The following is a 20,807-nucleotide window of genomic DNA, read 5'->3' as shown; positions in this document are numbered from 1 at the left end:
ATATCAAAGTAAGCTGCAAATGTCACAACACTCTCCTTAAGTGGAAAGTGATATTTTAAAACATTTCTCTGTGGGTTATTTGAATTTTTGGAACTATCTGACCTGTCCAGGTGATTTCACAGATGAAATCACCATTGTAAAGTTATAATATCTTTCCAGTCTCTTAAACGTCATAAACTAATCAGCAGAACCAAACAGTGATATATTTTTCTAAAGTCTTCTAAATTTGGAAAAAAAACATTGCATTTTTTTAAAAATTGCTTTTCTGGGAAGGTTCAGAGATGAATAGCTACTTCTTTCTTTAAGTGGTCAGATTAAGGAAACACACATCCCCACTGCAAGCTATGGAATAATTACACTGCTGTTTATTACTTTTCAAACCCATAATTACCCATAAAGAAGCATGTAGAAATAAAATACTGGGTTTATATTTAACATATAAAAAGATCTGTTGTTCAGCAACAAAGATATCAAGCACCGTATTTTATAAAATTGGTATTTTGTAATTATTTGACTTAGGGCCAACTGTCTTTTTAAGAAGAAAACAATGAACTTCTCATAAGCAAGTTAGAAGGAACAATTTCAGGTTGAAATTGCAACACTGCCCTGATTTCAAATCTCTGAATGAAATCTAATTTTCATTTATAGGCTGAAAGTGAGACCATGTGAAAAGAAAAATTTGGTACCAAGTTGTTGGGGTTTTTTTTTCAGCAGCAGATTATGAACACAAGAGCTTTTAGATTAAGAGATTTACATACCTTTTAATCTTGTTCTCATAAACATGTACCTAGAAAAATAAAATCAAATATTCTCTTTGATTTTCCCTCACATTCTTTCCTCCTCTTGCTTTAGTAAACACGCTGTTGATGTATAAATTTCTTACATTTTTTTCACATCCATATGAGAGTCACACATGATGAAGCATCTGATTATTTATTCCTTTTTTAACTAGGTGCACTGTGGGGTATCTTTTATCTCAGTACCTAAATTACTATTGCCATATAATAATAGTGCTCAAATTATCTAAGAACAGCTTCCACTAAAGATCTATTTTTAAAAAGAAATATTCATTTGTCCTTATACTGTTTTTTTCCTATAGAGCACACAAAAATTGTATGACAAAGTGCATTCCCAGAGGCAATGATCACAAATTAAGTTATTAAAATGTTCTTTATGAAGCATCCTTTAATACATCTGGATGGCAATTATCATATCCTTTGCAAATAATCACTGTGATCATTCTGAGAAAATGCATGTGTTCTCTTCAGTGCTGACACTTCTTTGGTCCCTATGATTCACCTGCTCATTCCACAACAAGCATCGACCAGCAGCCATGAGAATGGCCCTTCACCATTAATTGGAGAAGTCAGAGGAACTGAGTTGAACAGCCCCTTGGGAAATTCTCTTTAATAATTTACCACATTAAATGCATCATATATTGTCACGGTAGGGAAAAAAAACAAAAACAAAAAAAAAACCCAGAACAGTAGAAGAGGAATAGGCTCAAGGCCGTAGAAAATAGCCCAGAATGGAGACAACGTTACACAGACAAAAGTAAATTCATGACAATCGATCACAGGTAGGAAATGGGGACTCTGATTAATCATTGTGTGTTTCCCTCGGTCTATCTGCAGCACCTTCATCTGGTCCCATGTATGTCAAATGTCCGGCCATTAAGATAAATTAATATATTTGGATGAAGATAGAATGTTTTTCCCTAAACAATATCTATCATGAGTTAACTTTTCTACAGGTCACCTACTACAAAATCTAGTCTTGATTTGAAAAAAAAAAAGTAAATCGTTGGGTTCCCTTAGCTATATAGTTTTCAGTTTATTAATGTAATCAAGTTGTTAAAGATGCAAATTTGCACTGCTTAGCTTTTGCATTTATCTGTTTAAAGCGTATACTGTGAGAAACTTAAACATCCATCCAATTGGAGTATAATACTGGAGAAGCTGTAACAGTGAACCAAGTGATCAGTGAACTCTCAGTCATGCACTTTTGAGGTGCTGCCTGTCTGGACAGTGCGACTGGGGCAAAGCCCGAACTCTTCGTCCATGTTAAGAATTACTCCTGTATGTAGGGCCTTTTAAAATCTCTACCTTTATGAAATAATTGAGAACCATCAAAAATCAACCCCACTATATTTGGGGAACCATTTTAGGTTTTTGTTATGAAAAGTTCAAGCACTTAATATAATGTATGAAATGTAAAATTACAAATTTAATACATAAATATTCATATGGATTTTTGAAGTTATTTGGAAATGAGAAATTTATTCCTCAAAGACTAAATAAACAAATAAGAGTCTGGGTACTGGGTACTCTTTTCATATGCTTGCTTTTGCCAAAAAAAAAAAAAGATAAATAGCTGGTTTGACTCCTTGTAGGTGAAATAGCACATACAAAGTGCTATTTTATTGGCCTGTTTTATCCATTAAGTCATAAGAACAAAAAATATCAAGTACCTAAAGACTGAATCAATTATTTTAATAACCTTGAAGAGCCAGTCAATCGAATAGAGAAATCAAGTCCGTGGTTGAGCAGTTATAACTACGACAGTTGAAAATAATCTATATTCGTCAATGAAGCAAACTATGTTGACAAGGATTTTGTTTACTCAGACTTGAATTCCATCCTACTGGAATTTTCAGATACATTGAATAAAAATGAACATTTAGTTTAAAAAGTCTAAACTGGGCTTCCCTGGTGGCGCAGTGGTTGAGAGTCCGCCTGCCGATGCAGGGGACACGGGTTCGTGCCCTGGTCGGGGAAGAACCCACATGCCGCGGAGCGGCTGGGCCCGTGAGCCATGGCCGCTGAGCGTGCGCATCTGGAGCCTGTGCTCCGCAGCGGGAGAGGCCACAACAGTGAGAGGCCCGCGTACCGCAAAAAGAAAAAAAGAAAAAGTCTAAACTGAAATGACAGGAAAGGATTCATTTTTTCATAAGAGACTCTTAAAATTTCAATATGTATTTAGAAATCCTTAGGACAAACAGAACATACCTGAAATCTGCCATTTCTCTGCCAACCCTCTACAAAAGCAGTCAGGTACAAAGACCCACAGCTCCACTGACAGCAAGATCATTTGCATTTGCATGTAGTCTTTTTTCCCATTATTTCAGCTGGGCTTTTCATTGAAGCCACTGCCTCGAAAAGCACGGGGGCGGGGGTGGGTGGGTGTGTGTGGGGGGGCCACACCTCCTTGCCCAATGGCCCATAGTGACCAGCGCAGTCTTCACTATGCCGAAGGAGAGATTCTGTTTTTAAATAGCTTAGGATTCAGATTTACCTTTTTAAAAACACTTGCTTCTCTTCAGACAGTCTCTCACTGCTTATCTAGAGTCACAGTGACTCCCAAGATTAAATATGTCACCAGTGCCTTTTTAAATGCCTCTATGGAAACTAAATCCAAGATCTCTACACTAGGACAGCTCTGATCAGAAACCAACAACTGGATTAGAAGGACAAGCTTGTCAATGTTTTCTACCAGCTCAGTGTCTTACAGTAAAGAGAGCAGAGTATGCCTTGCAGTGTGACGCCACCCTCTCTTCTCAGAGTAGCTTGGACTGAAAAGATGACAACTCTACCTGCCAGCTACATTTTTTTTTTCTTTTGGCCTCACGGCTTGTGGGATCTCAGTTCCCCAACCAGGGACTGAACCCGAGCCATGGCAGTGAAAGCCCGGAATCCTAACCATTAGGCCACCAGGGAACTCCCTCGCCAGCTACATTTTATTACACACTTGCTCTGTTTCTTCTCTCAGTGACTCCTCAGCCTGGATATATAAGTATCCCCATCTTACAGGACTGATGGAACAGCCATTTGAATCTAGGTGTTTCTGACTTTTAGACCCATGCTCTTTTCCTACACCAAGCTGCTGCAATAGAAAAATTGGATGAAGTGAGTTACATTTTCTTTCATGTGCCAAAGAACTTTATATTCTATCCACTGCTGCTGTCACCCACCCACATTCTCCCCCTAAAAAATTTTTTTAAAAACTAGACATGAGCAGTGATTTGTGACAGAGTGAACAGGATATTATAATAGTTAAGTCAGGGCCATGAGATTAAGAGCCAGATGTTACTGGTTTGAGTTGTCTATGCCACACTTGCCTGTGAGAACTTTGGCACATTTCTTACCTTCTCTAAGCCTTAGTTAACCCATTTGTTGAAGAAAGCTAATTTTGCCCATAATGGTGGATTGTCGTGGGGATTAAATAAGATAAGGATGCTAAAGTTATCGTGTAGAACTTGTTTATTTTAAAAACATAATGTGTACAATTCCACAAGAATGGGAATTTTATACAGTGATTTTAATTACTAGTGATAATGTCCCCACAGAAACTGTATGTGGGGTGAATCCACGTGTGACAAGAAGTGCTGCAAGACCAACGGAGGATGGCCGCACCCACTTCCCTTCAGATCTGACCATGTCGTCGAGTCTTGCTTTGCTCAAAAGGTCATTTGAGAGTTTATAGAAGTGACTGATGTGTTTGTGATTAGGAGAGAAGAATGAGTATTTATTCTTGTTATCAGCAATAACAAAAAATTTACTTAGAGATTAGTACAGCTCAATTTCTATATTTCTTCAGGATAAGCACATGTATTCGATTCTGTCTTTTTAAAAATTATCCAGGTTGACAACAATATGAATGGGAACCAGAGAAATAATTTAAAGTTGAAGTCGTCAAGACTTCCTTTTTTAAAAGCAAAGAACTATTACTATGAGCAAGGTGTTAGGCAAAGAATATAGTGCAATCTCACTGTGCAAAGCTATCACTTCTGGGTGCCTCATTTTATGCCAAAGGATGTTAGACAGAATATTTAAAATCTTCTGGCCAACCTGCAACACCTAGGTAAGATGCCCTCTAGGGTCATGGCAGATAGCTCCCATCCTATTTGTACATCTTCTGTAGCAATGTGCACCTGATTTCTCCAGACAGATTGTTCCATTTTATCCTTTAACAGAACATTCTCTCTTATGTAGAGGAGAGATATTTCTAAAACACCTGCTTACAGAGCCTCATTCTTACCCCTAGACCAAAACTAAGTACTAGATAATAAGACTCCCCTTCCACATGACAATTTTTATCAAATTAAAGAACCTTGCTATGTCTCCCTGCGTCTTCTCTTTCTCAGGGCAATAATGTTCCCATTCATGGAGCACAGCTTACAGTCTTTGATTCTAGCCCATACAGTCTTGCATATCTTGGCACCTGCCATGTTTGCCTTGTCTGCTAGCTCTAGTTCAAATGCCGAGGCAATCTTCTACTCTACTTCCTCTCCCTCCCCAATCAATAAAATTACTAAGTATGGCCGAGTGCATAAGTTCTGGGGGGAAGAGCAGAAAATAACAGGGACAACCAAAACAAAACACAAAGCCAGGTAGCTAGTGGGTAGAGCAAAGGGCCCCAAAATTTAAAATGAAACTTGGAGGCACATGAGACTTTGCAATGCCTGACAGACTACATAACAAAGAATTTCCCCCAAGATTATTTGCACCCAGAGGTTTTCAGGAGATGGAGAGTCATTACAATGGTTTCTCCGCTTGTCCTCCCCAAAAGGTTTGTACACAAAGGGGCTCAAGTCCCTTTGCAGCAGTCTAAGAGGATCCACGCGGTCTACAACCCAGCACATGTTAATTTTTAATCTGAAATAACAGGGGGAAAAAAGTCAAGCTTTAGGAATGAACCATTTTCACCCTAGCTGAATTTCTGTTTTCTGTTTCATTCTAAAGAATCACCACTAGTCACCTTTCTAGAGAAGCAGAAGGAATGTAGATGTAATAAAACTGAGAATTTTACTGTGCAGAATGCAAAGTCTGCTTATAAAACTCTCGTAAATAAGTGGTCTTTACCAGAAAACTTATATGAGATCTCAAGTGAAGCAATTTTACTGATTTTCCCATGGCTTCTGTTTTAATGAAATGCTACCACTTATTGGGCATCATCAAGCCCTAGGTTAGGTATTTTAATCTGCATGGGAGTCTCTTGATTTCTTCCCATAACTGTCTTACTAAAGAGATGCTAGAATCCCTATTTTAAGTTGGATGATGTCATATAACTAATAAGTGATGAAACTTGGAGTTGAACCCAGTTTTCCTCAATACTTCTTTTAAGCATTTTACTATACTTCTCTATTAGGTTTAAAATTAATTTCTATTTTTTTAAAGTTAATTTCTATTTTTAGAACTTTCTATCAAACACATCAATATTTTTTAAGAAAACGTATAATAAGATAGCCATATTTAATTCCATGGACTCTCTAAATATGTCATTGAACCCCAGGGCAGCACATTCCTAAAGAAAGTAGTTTGCAGTAACACACATGATATAATTATTTATGGTCTCATATTTACAGCCAGTAACTATTTTATACTATTTGAAAATGAATATTCTACTTTATTTAAGCATATTCAAGATAATAATTGTGCTTATTGTCTGAAATCCTGAAATTAAAGCATTGTTCCTATTTAAAATATAAACAACAAAACAAAGGATCTTAGATGCACAGCACAATGTACAAGATAAAACCTCCCTCCTCCCCAAGAGTAAGCAACAGATCAGAGCCTATTATCTCTTCTTTGGGATCTGGTGCCTTCACTAACTTTTTTCTGAAAGTCGTACTTTCAATATCATACTCCCATCTGGGTCCTAGATCAAAAGCTACAAAGATTCTAATGTTTATCTCATCATAAAATATTTATTTCTTTAAACTCTCATCTTCCCACCTATTTCATTTTCTTTTTCTTTTCACTGCTGAACTTAATGAAGAATAGTTTGGACTAGTTCTTATTTCCTCAACTCCAACTCATTCCTTAATCCATCACAATTTGACACGTCTTCCACCATTCTATGAAACTACTCTTGTAAGGTCAATAAGACTTAATTGCCAAATGCAGTGACCTATCTCTAGGCTTCATCCTATATGTTCTTTCTGCAACATAAGACACTCTTGACTGACTCTTTATCTTTCTTAAAATGCTGCCCTGTATTGTTCAGATCATCACATTCTAATGATTTTCTCTCTCCTTCCCTTCTACCTCTGCCTCTCCCCCTCCCTCCTCCATTCTCTCTTCTGTTCTCATTCCCCCATTTTCACTCTCATTTCTTGTTTTTTCAGTCTCTATTCTTGGTTCCTTTTCTGCCCAAGCCCTTTAATATTGCTCTTGCTCAGAATTCATCTTTGACATTCTCTCCAAGTAATCTGTTTTGTTAAATCATCTAATCTCTGCCCACAGCTTCCTGGATCAAACTACATGAGGCGCAGAGAGTAAACTTCACACCCAAAGGCCCTACTTACATGGTATACTATCTACTGGACATCTGATGTCATTATCTCCAAAAATGGACTCCTGTTTCTTTCACCAGTCTCAATCCCAACGTGTTCTTCCTCCTGTATTTCCTATCTCATTAGATGTATCCACATCCAGAGTCTCACCTTTTATAAAGTTTTTTTTTCCCTTGCATGTTTTTTTTTAACGTCTTTATTGGAGTATAATTGCTTTACAATGGTGTGTTAGTTTCTGCTGTATAACAAAGTGAATCAGCTATACGTATACATACATCCCCACATCTCCTCCCTCTTGCGTCTCCCTTCCACCCTCCCTACCCCACCCCTCTAGGTGGACACAAAGCACCAAGCTGATCTCCCTGTGCTATGCAGCTGCTTCCCACTAGCTATCTATTTTACATTTGGTAGTGTATATATGTCCATGCCACTCTCTCACTTCGTCCCAGCTTACCCTTCCCCCCCCCGTGTCCTCAAGTCCATTCTCTACGTCTGTGTTTTTATTCCTATCCTGCCCCTAGTTTCTTCAGAACCTTTTTTTCCTTCTTTTTTTAGATTCCATACGTATGTGTTAACATACAGTATTTGTTTTTCTCTTTCTGACTTACTTCACTCAGTATGATAGTCTCTAGGTCCATCCACCTCACTAAAAATAACTCAATTTCATTTCTTTTTATGGCTGAGTAATATTCAAATCCTTCCTCTACACAGTAACTGGTAAATTTGAACTCAGAAAAGTCTCTTGAATCTTGCTTTCTTCTCCACTTCCATAGCCATCATAGTCATTTAGAATTTTCTGTCCATCATGGTAGCCACTAGCCACATGGTGCTATTTAAATTAAGACTAATTGAAATTAAGCATAATTTAAAATTTAGTTTCTGACATCACTTCACCCTCCTCCAACCTATCGTCATATTGCTGCCAGGGCTAAGTTTTGAGAAAAACAAACCATCCCAAGTAAATCACTTGATTAAAATTCCTCTCTGATATTTTATCACACAGAGAATGAAGTTCAGAAAGACTTGGCACGGGATACATGGTTCTTCACAACTGAGCACGACCATCTTTCCAAGGTATTTCCTACAGCCCTTGCCATATACCTTACTCAACGTATGAGTGGAACTATGTCCCCCAAAATTCATACGCTGAAGCCCTGACTCTCAAACGCTGAAGCCCTGACCCTCAATGTGACTATATTTGGAGATAAGGCTTATAAGAAGCTAATAAAGGTTAGATAAATGTTAAGATTCCTAAGTGTTATAGATGTCAGGCAATGTGTACACAATTCTCAACTAATAAACTCAACATCTTTTAAAACAATATGGTAAAAATTGGACTGTTGTTTAAAATTTATAAACAGAAAGTGACTGTATCTTATCTAAGATGAGTTCAGCATAGGAACTACCACAGATTTCCAAAGTTCACTTCCTTCCCTCCAAAGCTGTGTATTTACCCTTTCTCTGCTCCACTCTAAAAAGGAAAGCAGAAGTCTAAGTGCTCTGCTGATCGTCATACCATTTATTCATATTCATATCTCCCTCTAAGACTTGCAATGATGAACCAGGAATTCCTGGCCATTCATTCCAGCTGTCTAGGGCTCCAAAATTTCTGTCATCTTAGCTTTCTGTATCATCTATAACATGTTTTTAATGATAAATTAAAAATAAAAAGAAGTATATATGGTGAGGTTTTTAATAGGTGTTAAATCTATTTGTGGATTTATTATACTTATCTCTTCACTCTTTGGTATGATTGTAATGATCATAACGAAGGGGAAAAAGAAAATAACGATCAAGTGAGGAAGTGAACTTGATCTTTAACACTACCAGCTATTTGACCTTGGAACTGTTAACTTTATGTCCTCGCTTTACTCATCTGTAAAATATGTGATAGTACTTACCTCATAAAGATGACGTGACGATTAAATGAAATAGACTAGTTTCTGACTTCTAATAAACTCTAAAGCTTGTTAGCTACTACTGAAGCTCATTCCAGCACTTAAATTTCTGAGTGATTCAACTCACTTTCTTAGAAAACTAATAACACATTGTCATGATCATCCATTTAAATCTTAGTTCAGTTTTCTTTTCAAAGAAACTAAGTCAGTGATAGTTCAGTAGGAAAGAGACTGATCATTTTTGATGTCAGTAGAGATGCAGAGAAGTAAGACTTTGAACTTCGGGTTTCCCATGGGACACAGGCCCTGCAAGTGAAGCTTCCAGACAGGAGGAGAGGATTCAGCCAGATGAGAGCAAGAAGGCACATTGACAGGAAGAAGAGGAGACCAAGGGGTGAAGACTCAGAGTTTTGAGCAGAGCCCAATTTCCTTCTCAAGCAGGGCAGAGCAGCTGACATATAAAATCCCTAAGTATTTCCAAAGAAGTAATTATTGCATTCACCCGTCACGCACACATGTAGATACACTACTGCTGCTGCTAAGATCGATAACACTATTTAAACACATAGTAAACTTGTATTATTTGCAGGATATTTTTCTTTTTACCATCTGTGGTAACATCTACAACTTTTCTTTTTAAATAAATGTGTTTAGAAACAGACTACCAAGGGAGGGGAAAAATCAACTATTACCTTTTAACATTTTAAACACCCAAGAAGTAAAATATTTTCATGCATTCTACTACAATACATAGTATAAATCATTAACTATTTATTACCAAAGAAAGGCAGATGTTAACTCTTGTTTCCAGTTTTAAAGAATCAGAGTAAATTAAAACATTTTACTACTAGAATTTCATGATTTGGATTATAAGGTTTAATTGCTTATTAATTTAAGGTAAAACTTAAATTTAGTGTTTCACAGCATCTTGTAATCTAAACTTTTAAAAAATATGACTATGTTATAATCACTTCAAAAGAGAACAATGATAAGATCCCTCTAAAATGAATTCCTAAATTAGGTAGTATTCTGTGCCTACTTAGCAACTTGTATCTTCAAAACACTGTATGAATATCAACTAGTTATTCCAGTATGACAGAAATAAGTAAAAAAGGAAACATCATTACAATGTTACAAAAAAAGGCTCATCATTACAATGTTAAAAGAAAAGTAAAAAAGGATTAGTAATTTCCTAGGTTTAATAAAGTGAACAGGTGAAGAATAAACCCGAACTATGTGAAATACTATGAAAAGCCAAAATGTTTTCTCTTAAAACCAACCCATACTTTTGAAAAATTCTAAATTTTAGCCATTTATATAATCTAAAATTAGAGACAAAAATAAAGAGGCTGAGGCTCCTCTAATCAAATAGTTGATAAGTCTCACAGAGACAATCATCCAATTTCTGCATTCATGTGCTCAGCGTATTAGTGAAGACTAGTATAATGACAGTTCTGGCTAAAAGACAGAAAATCCACAGCCAAGAGGCCCATCCTTGACTCTGGTCCTCTATGCATCCTTCTCCTTCTCTCCATGTTCTCTCCTGGTACATTCCTTAAACTTTGCACCCAGTTGGTTCACTTCTCATCTACTTCCTCAGCCCAGTCACTACCTATTTGCTCCCCTGCCCTCTGGCTGTGTCCTACCTACTGTCTTTACCACTTAAAAAAAATTTAAGTTGCTTTATCATCAGTTGAACAAATGAGGTTATTATGTATTAATTACTGAGGCCCAGGAGCTAAAAGGTCTTTCCACTTTGCTTGGCACTCAACTAGAACAGTGGTTCTCAACCTGGGCTGCACATCACCAGGGAAACTGGAAAATCCCAAGCTCATGACACAAGACAGACCAATGAAATCAGAATCTCCTGGGGCTGCGGGTGTCTTCAAAGATTCCCAGGATATTCTAATGTGACCCCAAGGACCACTGATCTAGAGTAAATGTTTACTGATATCGAAGAAATATCTTTTAAGTGTAAATCAGTAGAAAGCACACAACAACATGACTGGAGCCTAGTCAATGTGAGGTCAACTTAGAAGATTAAGATTAAAAAGGAAACTGGGAATTGAAATGAAAGCAACAGGTCAGATAATTCAAACCAAAATAGTACTGTGTTTCAAACAGTTATCTGTATATTTGTTCTTTTATATTCAATCTAGTATGAAAATATATCTTAATGGATTATAATTTGTTTGTGGGGGAGCATGAGACTGAGAAAATTATTTGATTTCCTTTCCTCCATATTTTAATTCACCTTGCATATGCAGACACCAATCTCATCTAATTAAAGTGGTTAAAACCAAGGTATAACAGCAATTATTAAAACTTTGTGGTTATGCCCTATATAGCTACTAATTTGACCCAGTTACAAGTCCAAAGTTAAAAAAGAATAATCATTCTTTGGTCTATAAAGCAACAGCATATAATATTAAGATAAAATTTGATAAAAATAGAATAAAATTAAGATAAAAATAAAACACATATCATAAATCAGTAGTTATATATGGAGCAAAAATATGAAAATGAAAATCTGGGTTATAAAAACAGTTATGAAAGTGGCTTTGATACTATAAATGGCCTTATTAATGGTTAATGTGATCATCTGAAGGTTAGACTGTTTGATTTTACAGAGAAGCAATTCAACTATAAAAATATGATTTAAAAATAACACAGTGGTATAATATAAAAGAGATCTATTTGCAGACGTATTCCACACTCTGGACAGTGTCATAATATGTACAACAGCACTTAATCAAGTAAGAGCAAAATAATATTTTAGATTCAACATTTAAGTGGAAAGAATTGTTAGATATTTTATTTCCTTATAAAAACTATTTTTAAGAATCTATAGTATATGACATCAAAATAAATAAGGACTTAAAAATGCCTTTTTTTTAACTTGCACATTATGTAACCCAAATTCTGTGTCCTCAAACTGGTTAATGTTTCTGAGTCATTTCTGCAAACAATACAGAAAGCCCTGAGTATCACGATTGTTATATATGCCGAACACTGGCAGAGTATTCTTTTAGTCATTGTCTGTTAAATAAAAATAGGCAATATAATTTGCTTTAATACAAAATTATAATATAAAAATGTAAGAATGCATACATTCTTGATAGTATAAAGATTAGAATCTATTCGGAGAGAACTAAAATACAGATGATGCAGTGATTTATGTTAGAATCTAATCTCACACCCACTTTCCCTGACCATCTGTCTTAAGGAATAGTAAGTCAATAAAACTATCATTAACAAAAGTTTAACTGTAACATAGAAGTTTATATTCCCTACATATCCCAGTTTTGTAATATGTAATTTCAAGAATGCTTAGGAGGTAAAGAATGGCATATTTAAGAAAATATATTTAAGCAAAAATTCAGGCATGTTAATAATATACATACGTAATTCTGTAGCTTAGAATAGTGTATTTTTTAATATTACCAGCCAATTTGAAGGTTTTCAGATTCTTATTGTATGTCAAAAACATTAGTTTGAATAACACTGCAAAATCCAGAGAAGAATTACTGTCAAATTTTTGCAACTTGATTTATGTAATATAGCAGCTTGAATGCTATAGTCTAAATGATACATGCAGAAGTTCTTGTTCTTTATTTTACTATAATTTACTTCCCTGATAAAAGTGTATATTTACTTTAAAAATTAAACCAGCTATTTCTATGAATATTAAAAAATATTCCTGGGTGCAAATGATTTCTATTATATGTTGCAAACAAAGGTTCGCTAAAGAAAATCCAAGCTATATTTGATCTCCAACTACTACGGGCCCAAGACAACATGATTGGATTAGATCAATATTAAGGTGTTTTTTGTTTTGTTTTGTTTTGTTTTCAGTATAATGGGCCAAAAACCCTTTAAATCAAGTTAAATAAAAATTAAATTTAATCCATTTTAATTTTATACATATATGGAATGTGGCATTTTTTTTAATGGGGGAGATTATAAAACTAGAGGGTAATAACATGACCTCACTTTTAAAAGTCAGAAATCACTATATTAATCATTTAATTATATATAACAAAGTTAATATATTGCTCCTCAAATATGGATTCTACTAATTTGTATAGCTAATATTATTGCATATATTCTCCTGTCCATAAATTTATAAATACACTAATAAACTATTAAATTGGATTTTTTCATGAATATATTACCAATTCCAGAAATATAATGCATTTACTTTCAATATGGAAAATTCTGCACAGACTGTATATCTTAAACATTGCTCCTGAAGACAGTCATCATTTCATAATTATAAGTATGTTTGAAATAAGTAAAAATGTTCAGAAAGAAACTCAGACACATTCTTCAAAGACTACAAGTAGCATTCTAAGCCATGTGTAATATACTTGGTATGTGGATGTGTTTGTGGTTTTGCAGAATCATAAAGAAGCTGTATATTAAGCTCAGGAGCTAATCAACAGATTTGTGAGTTATCAACCAAGAACACCTAACACTGCCCCCCTCCAACCCCCTGGCACCTAAAATCTGAAGCTGTGTGAGAACAGTTATCGTGGAATAAATGTTTCAAGTGTTTCCAGCTGACAAACAAACAACCAAGAAATAGCTACAAGGCATCACAAGTAATAAATCCTGTGTTGTGGAGATGAAAAACTCAAATGTCTGTGTTTACTTTTCAATGTGAAGAAATGTTTCTAAAAAGGAGTTCAGATTTTTATAATATGCCTTTGTGTATACAGCTAACAACTACTACTTTATATGAGAACACAACCCAGAAGTAGTTCATAACATTACACATTAATTTAACCTACACTGTACCTTATAGCTATGATGATGTAAGTATAAAGTTGATGATGATTTCAAGTCAAGAGGAAAATATACATTTATACATATTTAAAACTTGAATATTTAAACAAAAACATATTTGACAGACTTATTTGAAAATATGCTCTAGCATACTGACAATGTAGACTATCATTTAAATACTGAAACTATACAAATTGGAATTACTAGAAATTTCTATGAGAGTTTACATTCAAGGAAGCAAGCAAATTCAGATTATTACAAGGGATCACTTTTAAACATAAATATACTGAAACCTTTGCAAGCTTTTTATTAGTAGTAGAATTAGCAGGCACGTCAGTTTCCTTGCACTTCTGATGCAACGTACCTTGTCAAAATAAATAACTGCAATAAATACACTAGTCATTCATTATTAACTTCTACCATTAAGATTAAGTTTAATTCCCAGGCATGACTTACAGGGGTATGGTTAAGAAAAAATATGTAAAAAACTTTTAAAATCCATTTATCTAATGAAGCAGCATTCTAAATTAATGTTGTATATGCAATATTATTATTTGCAAAGAAGATATGTTTCTGGTCTTAAAGAATGTTGGCAAAACAAGTTTAGTTTTAGTTTAGCTTAGTTGTCAAAAGCACAACTAATCAATCCAAACTAAAATACAGTCCTTGAACTATGTTCATTTTAAGTAGGTATCCCTTAGGCCAGCTCTCTTGTGAAAGCATCACAGAATCTTTTGATCCATACTGCCCTTGATTACGCTTTCTGGGTACAAAGCAAGTGAGGCCAAAAAGGGACATTTGCTGTCTTCCTGTGGAGAGGCTGGGGAAGTAATGAAGAGAAAGGTAGAGAGAGAGAATGTGGTGTGTTATTTATTTTGAAAAGCAATACTATTTTATTGCACTCTTTAAGAAAATACCTTTGGAACAAAACATTAAGGCTTACTGAGATTCTGTCATCATTTCTTCCCTACTAAAAGGTCACTGCAGTATCTTCATCTTCAACAGAGCTCTTGAGCAAATTTCAGCACCACGGACAGCAACACTTCTACTAGGACAAGGGCCCATGGTTGCATTAGCCATTTCTTAAAAAACTTGCATACACTTCTTTGTGAATCAGCAAGGATTATAGCCATTATTATATTAATAGGAAGGAGTTAAAGGTAATATACGTTATTAATGAGTTCAGTATTTTTCATTCATAGATCAAGCATTTGCCAATTAGTACCACTGGAGAGCATCCTGAAAATTCAAGCTAATTACATAAGGTGGCTGATAAAAAATCTAACATTGATCAGTTATCACCAGATACTTAATTAAAGCTTTCTACTCATAATGAGTCTCCGATCAATAACTATACAAGTTTCTAAGAGAAAACAGGAAACTTATGTGAGTAAATACGCTTAGGTAGGCCCACAGACTTTCCAAATGGCCAGAACTACCCCTGTAAAACAAGTAAAACACTTTTTTAGTTCTTCCTACATAAACAGCCACAAACACTTTCTCTTGTCCCTTCGGCCAACCAGCTTAATGATGTCACAACCAGAGAGCTCATGTGTAAGGCCCATAAGCCAGACCATACATGCCTGTCTCAGACTATTCTCATTTTCGCTGCAGTCATCAGTATGCAATCCCATCCCTGTCTCCCTAACAAGCTTCACTCAAATTCCATTAAAAAAAAAAAAAAAAAAGGCAACAGAGTTTGAACCAACTCCATAGCACTGGCTTTATTATCTCAGAAGACCAGGGTCTTCCTGACCTTCCCAGGATCCCAGAAGAAGGCACCAGTCCACCAGCAATCCACGGGATAGTCCCAAATCAAGCAGCAAGTCAAGCTCTTATAACCACAAAAACAACGGTGAAGTAACAAAAAAACCAGAGTCCAAAAAACATTTTAACACTCTAGAAGACGCCTCAACCAAACACACACGGATATAAAAGCACAAGGATGGGGAAAATCCACTGTTCCTACCTTACAGTCCTCAGGACACGATTTCACCGAGTACTCCTCCGATTGTAAGTACTTATGGAGCACGCTTTCAAACTCTTCGTATTTCTCCTGAGCGTGGTGGTCGTAGTCTTGGTAAGCCTCGACGCACTGCCTGCAAGTGGTCATCTCACCGCCCTCCTTGAGCACCACATCCAGACTACAGTTCAAAGTGTTGGGACTGGACAACCCCGAGAACAACTCCCAAAGTGTGTAGGAATTACAAAATGAAAGGTAAAAATCCGACAAGTTCCAGAGCGGAGTTGGATGCGTGCCTCTCACCTGCTGCTCCTCCCCCGTGGCCGCCACCCCCCGACTCCAGTTCCTGGCGCACACGGCGTCCGCGCTCTCCACCGTGAAGCACTGGCCCGAGGAGGCGCCCTGGGGGTAACAGGTCTCCAGGCGCCACACGGGCTTGGCAGAGTTGCCCAGAATAAGAGCCTTGCCCCGGTTGTTTCTGCCTCGGCTGCCCTTGCCGCCGCCGCCGTCTCCCGGGGAGGGGGGCAGGGTGGGGGACGAGGAGGCGGCGAGGAGTCTGTGCGCCTGGGCGGCGGGCGAGGACTCCCCCATGCTCGCCAGGAGCGCGGGCCAGGAGGGCTCCTGCTGCCGCTGCCGCTGCTGCTGCTGCTGCCGCTGCCGCTGCTGCCGCTGCTGCTGCTGCTGCTGCTCCTTGTCCCGGGTCCGGGTCAGCTTGGCCTCGGCGCAGAACCACAAGTGATCAGAGAGCAGGACTGTGAAAAACAAGAGAGATGCCAGAGACAGTCGCCATTTCTGAGCCCTCTCTGAATCGATGAACGGTTTCTCGTTCTCCCGGGGTGCCGCCAACCAGATTTTTAACCCGTCGTCATACTGCCGACACATCCAAGCACCCCTGGTCATATTTTGGGAACGCACAGCCCTGGCCGACTCCACCGTGAGGGCTCCTGTGCCGGTGTCACCACGATATGCATTGACTTAAAGGGTTTAATTTCCTTATCCCCTCCTCCCGTTTCTTCTCTCTCCCTCTCCCTCTCCCTCTCTCCCTCTTTCTCTCTCCCTCTTCTCTCTCTCTCTCTCGTTTTGCCTACATAAATATTACCAGGCTTTGGAGGAAGATATGACTTGCTTCCGACCTAATCATCAGCCGACCCCATCCTCTGTAGAGTGGGAAACAATAATGCAGAGAGAGAGGCGGAGAGGGAGGGAGGGAGGGGGGGAGAGACAGTCGGAGGCTGGGGCTGGCGGCCGGCGGTGAGCGGAGTGCAGGAGGTGATGGTGGAGGCGGCGGAGTGGCTGGCGCTGCCCCTCTCACCCAGGCACTGTCAGGGCGCGCGTCCCCATGGCCCCGCCGAGGACAGCCCTCTCTCGCCCGCCGGGGGCATGCCGCGTCTCCGCTGCCCGCTGGCGGCGACCAGAGCGCCTCCCCAGCTCCCTCCTCTCCTCCTCCTCCTGCTCCTACTTCTCGCTCTCTCTCCTTGAGTCCGGAGCCTGGGCCGCCGCCGCCGGCAGGGCTCTCCCTCCCCCCCACCCCCCACCCCGCGCTCCAACTGCCGCTGCCGCCGCCGCCGCCGCCGCCGCCGCCGCAGGTCTGCCCGCGGGCGCAGCCGCCGCCGGGCTCCGACTGCTGACGCCGCCTCCCCCAGACCTCGGGGCCGAATCGCCGGGGCTGGGCCTCCGGAGAGCCACAGTCATCTTCAGTCCCCGGCTAAGTTGCCGCCATCTTCGTCCTGGAGAAACACTTTTTTTGGGGGGAGCGCTGGGTTTTGCGTCATCTCCTCCCGCGCCGAGATGTCTCCATCCTGGCGCATTGGCACGGGGCTCGGCCGGGGCGGAGAAGGGGGGCGAGGACGCCGGGGTCCGGCGCGGGTGGGGGGGCCTGCACTGCTGCGCTCGGACGCTCGCGCTTTCCCTTCCGCACACCCCTCCCCACGTTTTGGGTTTTTTTCTTACTGTTATCACTGGATAAAGTCAGAATGCGGACTGCAAGGTTGAGGATGCCTGCAAATTTCTTCAGCATCTCCCGCTCCCTCTCTGACTCCGGAAAAAGTCCGAGTTGCCGGCGGGTGGTTAGAGGCTTCTAGCGGGGCGAGGGTCTGGGTGTCACCTCCTTTCATTTGAAGTCGTCGACTTCAAATGAAAGGTTGGGGGCATGGAAGTGAACATGAATTGGCTGGCGGAGGTGGAGGAGGTGACATCTGATCCCTCTGCATGTGCCTCAGGATCCCTAGACAACTAGAGATCAACAGCTTCCCGTGCATCAAATCGTCTTAAATGATTTTAGTATACGGAAGGGATATGTGCGCGCATCGACATCTTTAGCTGTATATAGGACAGCGACATTTTTCATAAAGTAGAAGGAGATTAGAAGTGGCCTCATAGAGTCTTAGGAAAAACTAGTAAGACCTCGGCTACCAAGGCTCACTGCCCAGCGCAGAGTTTCGAGTTCGACACCCTGACCTCGGGGGATTCCCCCTCCAGCCTGCAGCACCCCAAGCTCCCGGGACTCCCGCTCCGAAGGCCTGCGCCCCAGCCCCCACCGGCGGGGTTTTGCTATAGCCCAGGACTTCCACAGCAGCGGGCCATCAGGCTGCCCGGGTGGCAGCCGCGGCAACCCGAGCCTCTGGTGCCCCTTAGCGTTGGCTCTCGGAGTTCCGAGAAGGAAAAGCCTCAGTCGCGCTGGGAAAACCAGGGATTCTCTCGACCCCGCCTCACGTGGATCAGTGCTGGGGGCAAACAGCCGTCTCGTTTTATCTGAAGACCCTGCCCACTTCGCCCCTCACTCCCACCAGCGCTGCGAGGGCAGGAGACCGTGCCGGGGCCAGCGCCTACCCGTGCGCGCGCACCCGGAGCGCAGCACTGTCCTGAGCTCTCTCCGGCTGTCGCAGAGGACAGCGGTTTGTTCCACCGGGCACTCACTGTGTCAACCTCCCTTCCCTGCTTTCTAATGACTGTACTATTCTGTAGGGTGCACATTCACATGGGCAGTATTAGGGTGCCATCATTCTAAGCAGCTATGTTGAGAAAACAAAAGGATGGATCATCCGTATTCACATTCCTTAAGTGTTGGCAGGAGGGAGAAGTAGATATTTTTTAAAAGGTGAGTTGCAAAAGATAATGGGCCGGATTCAACCAACCAGTCCTTTCTGCGGAATACTAAATTTTACCCATGTAAACTGTAAGTTTCTAAAAACGATATGCAGTGACCGTCAAAGCTTGGTGCAATGTGACAGCTTTTTGATCTGTGTCATGTAATGTTTTACAAGACAACCTGTATAAGTATACCATGCTGGCACTTTGGCTTTTAATGTGTTGAATTTTAGCTACATAAAAGATCTAGAAACTAAAAGATATACTTTCTATGGCAGGTTTGTCCTTACCTTATAGCACCTTTCAGTAGGCAAATTTCCATGTTGAAAATTAAACATGAAATGAAAACATTTTATCTGAGCTTTGTATAGGAAGCCAGCATAAGCTGAGGAAACAGTCTTTTCAATTCTTCTCTTTTGATAGTTTAAATTATTTTGACATTGAATACAATATTCTCTCAACCAGTGATATGGATAAAGATATCCTTTGGAAAAATCCCTGTAAATTTTAGAAAGCATTTTGTTTGGTCCTCTACTTTTTTCTTAAATTTAAAACGTCAACCCTCTTAAACCAAATCAGATTTAAGTACAACATAAAGTCCGCTTGTAGACATAAGTGAATATACCGGTGTGGCATTTTCTATTGTATAAATAAATACAATACATGTGGAAGATAATATTAGAAGTCTTGATTTCTACTTCTCGATAAAAGACCTTGCAGAACATGAAATTGAACATATCATATTCTAAATCCTGAAATGATTCTCCCTCTCTTTTGTTTTGAACTTGTTGGCCCTCTGTGATAAAATATAGATGAAGTGTAATAATCCAAGGCCTTTCTTTCTATAAACACAGGGTGAGGATTTTTTTTTTTAATTTAAGGAATTTTTTTGCTTATCCGTCTATCTATTTTTATCTCTATCTAGAGGCAGTTGTTTAATACCTGGGTTACAGGATTTAATTTCGTACTTCTTTCTCTCACCTACCTCTTCATTTTTCTTCACCCTGTTTCTTCCTAATCTAAAGATGCTGCCTGGACAGGTTTATATTTTTCTTGATCTCTACTATGCAAGATAGAAAGCTCAGAAAATCCTTGGCTAAGGAAGTCCACATGGTGTCCTTGAGTGGGGAAGCTCACACAGAAAGTTCACAGGCAGACTAGACTGAGTTTCAGAGCAAAAGATGATCTGAGCGTGACTGGCTTTTTAATGTAAGAAAGCAAAATCCGCCAGAGCCCTTCTGCTACCCCGAAGGGAGAGAGGTGGGCAAAGTGACTGTTAGGGTTGCAAGGCTGAATTGCCTGACTGGACCCCCACTCCCCAGCTGTGCACCACCCGGCCACCACCCAACCCTGCTTCCCCCTGCCCCGTGTGCCTCTGATCCTGGCAGTTTGGACTTTCAGCTCAGGTCAGACTTGCTCTTGTTCACAGGGGTAAATAACACCCCAAGTGAACGTAAGGAAGACCTGAAGTTATGCTTCCGAGGAAAAAGTGGCAGATGTTCTACTGAAATGAATTACCATATTTGCTCTTTTTTTCTTCTTCCTCAAAATACATATTTCTTGTCCCAAGTCCAACACATCACAATTCTTACTAAGTCTCTTCCCCAACTGTCCACTCCATGCACATTTTCAGCTTCAAATTTCATGTCCGGTAGCCTGGAGTTGTGCTCTCTGTTGAGCGCTCTCACTACTGACAGACAGACCCATTACCTAGGGGATGGACTTTAAAGCCAAGGATCAACAGAGCTATTGCAATCAAAGCATTCACAACCACTCC

At 39.6% G+C, this 20,807-nt stretch overlaps 1 protein-coding gene across 2 annotated transcripts in view; it reads right to left on the bottom strand.

Annotated features, from left to right (window-relative positions):
- Positions 1–16,845, bottom strand: part of NALF1 (NALCN channel auxiliary factor 1) — a 576,365-nt gene extending 559,520 nt beyond the window's left edge. For both annotated transcript variants that reach the window (XM_067712939.1, XM_067712940.1), the window contains exon 1: positions 15,950–16,845. In XM_067712939.1, the coding sequence (XP_067569040.1) occupies positions 15,950–16,843 (894 nt within the window). In that variant the 5' untranslated portion in view covers positions 16,844–16,845. The remainder of the gene's footprint in view (positions 1–15,949) is intronic.
- Positions 16,846–20,807: the final 3,962 nt, after the last annotated feature.

The sequence above is a fragment of the Pseudorca crassidens genome, chromosome 18 (assembly GCF_039906515.1).
Source record: "Pseudorca crassidens isolate mPseCra1 chromosome 18, mPseCra1.hap1, whole genome shotgun sequence".
NCBI classification, from domain to species: domain Eukaryota; kingdom Metazoa; phylum Chordata; class Mammalia; order Artiodactyla; family Delphinidae; genus Pseudorca; species Pseudorca crassidens.
This window is presented reverse-complemented; position numbering and strand designations above follow the sequence as displayed.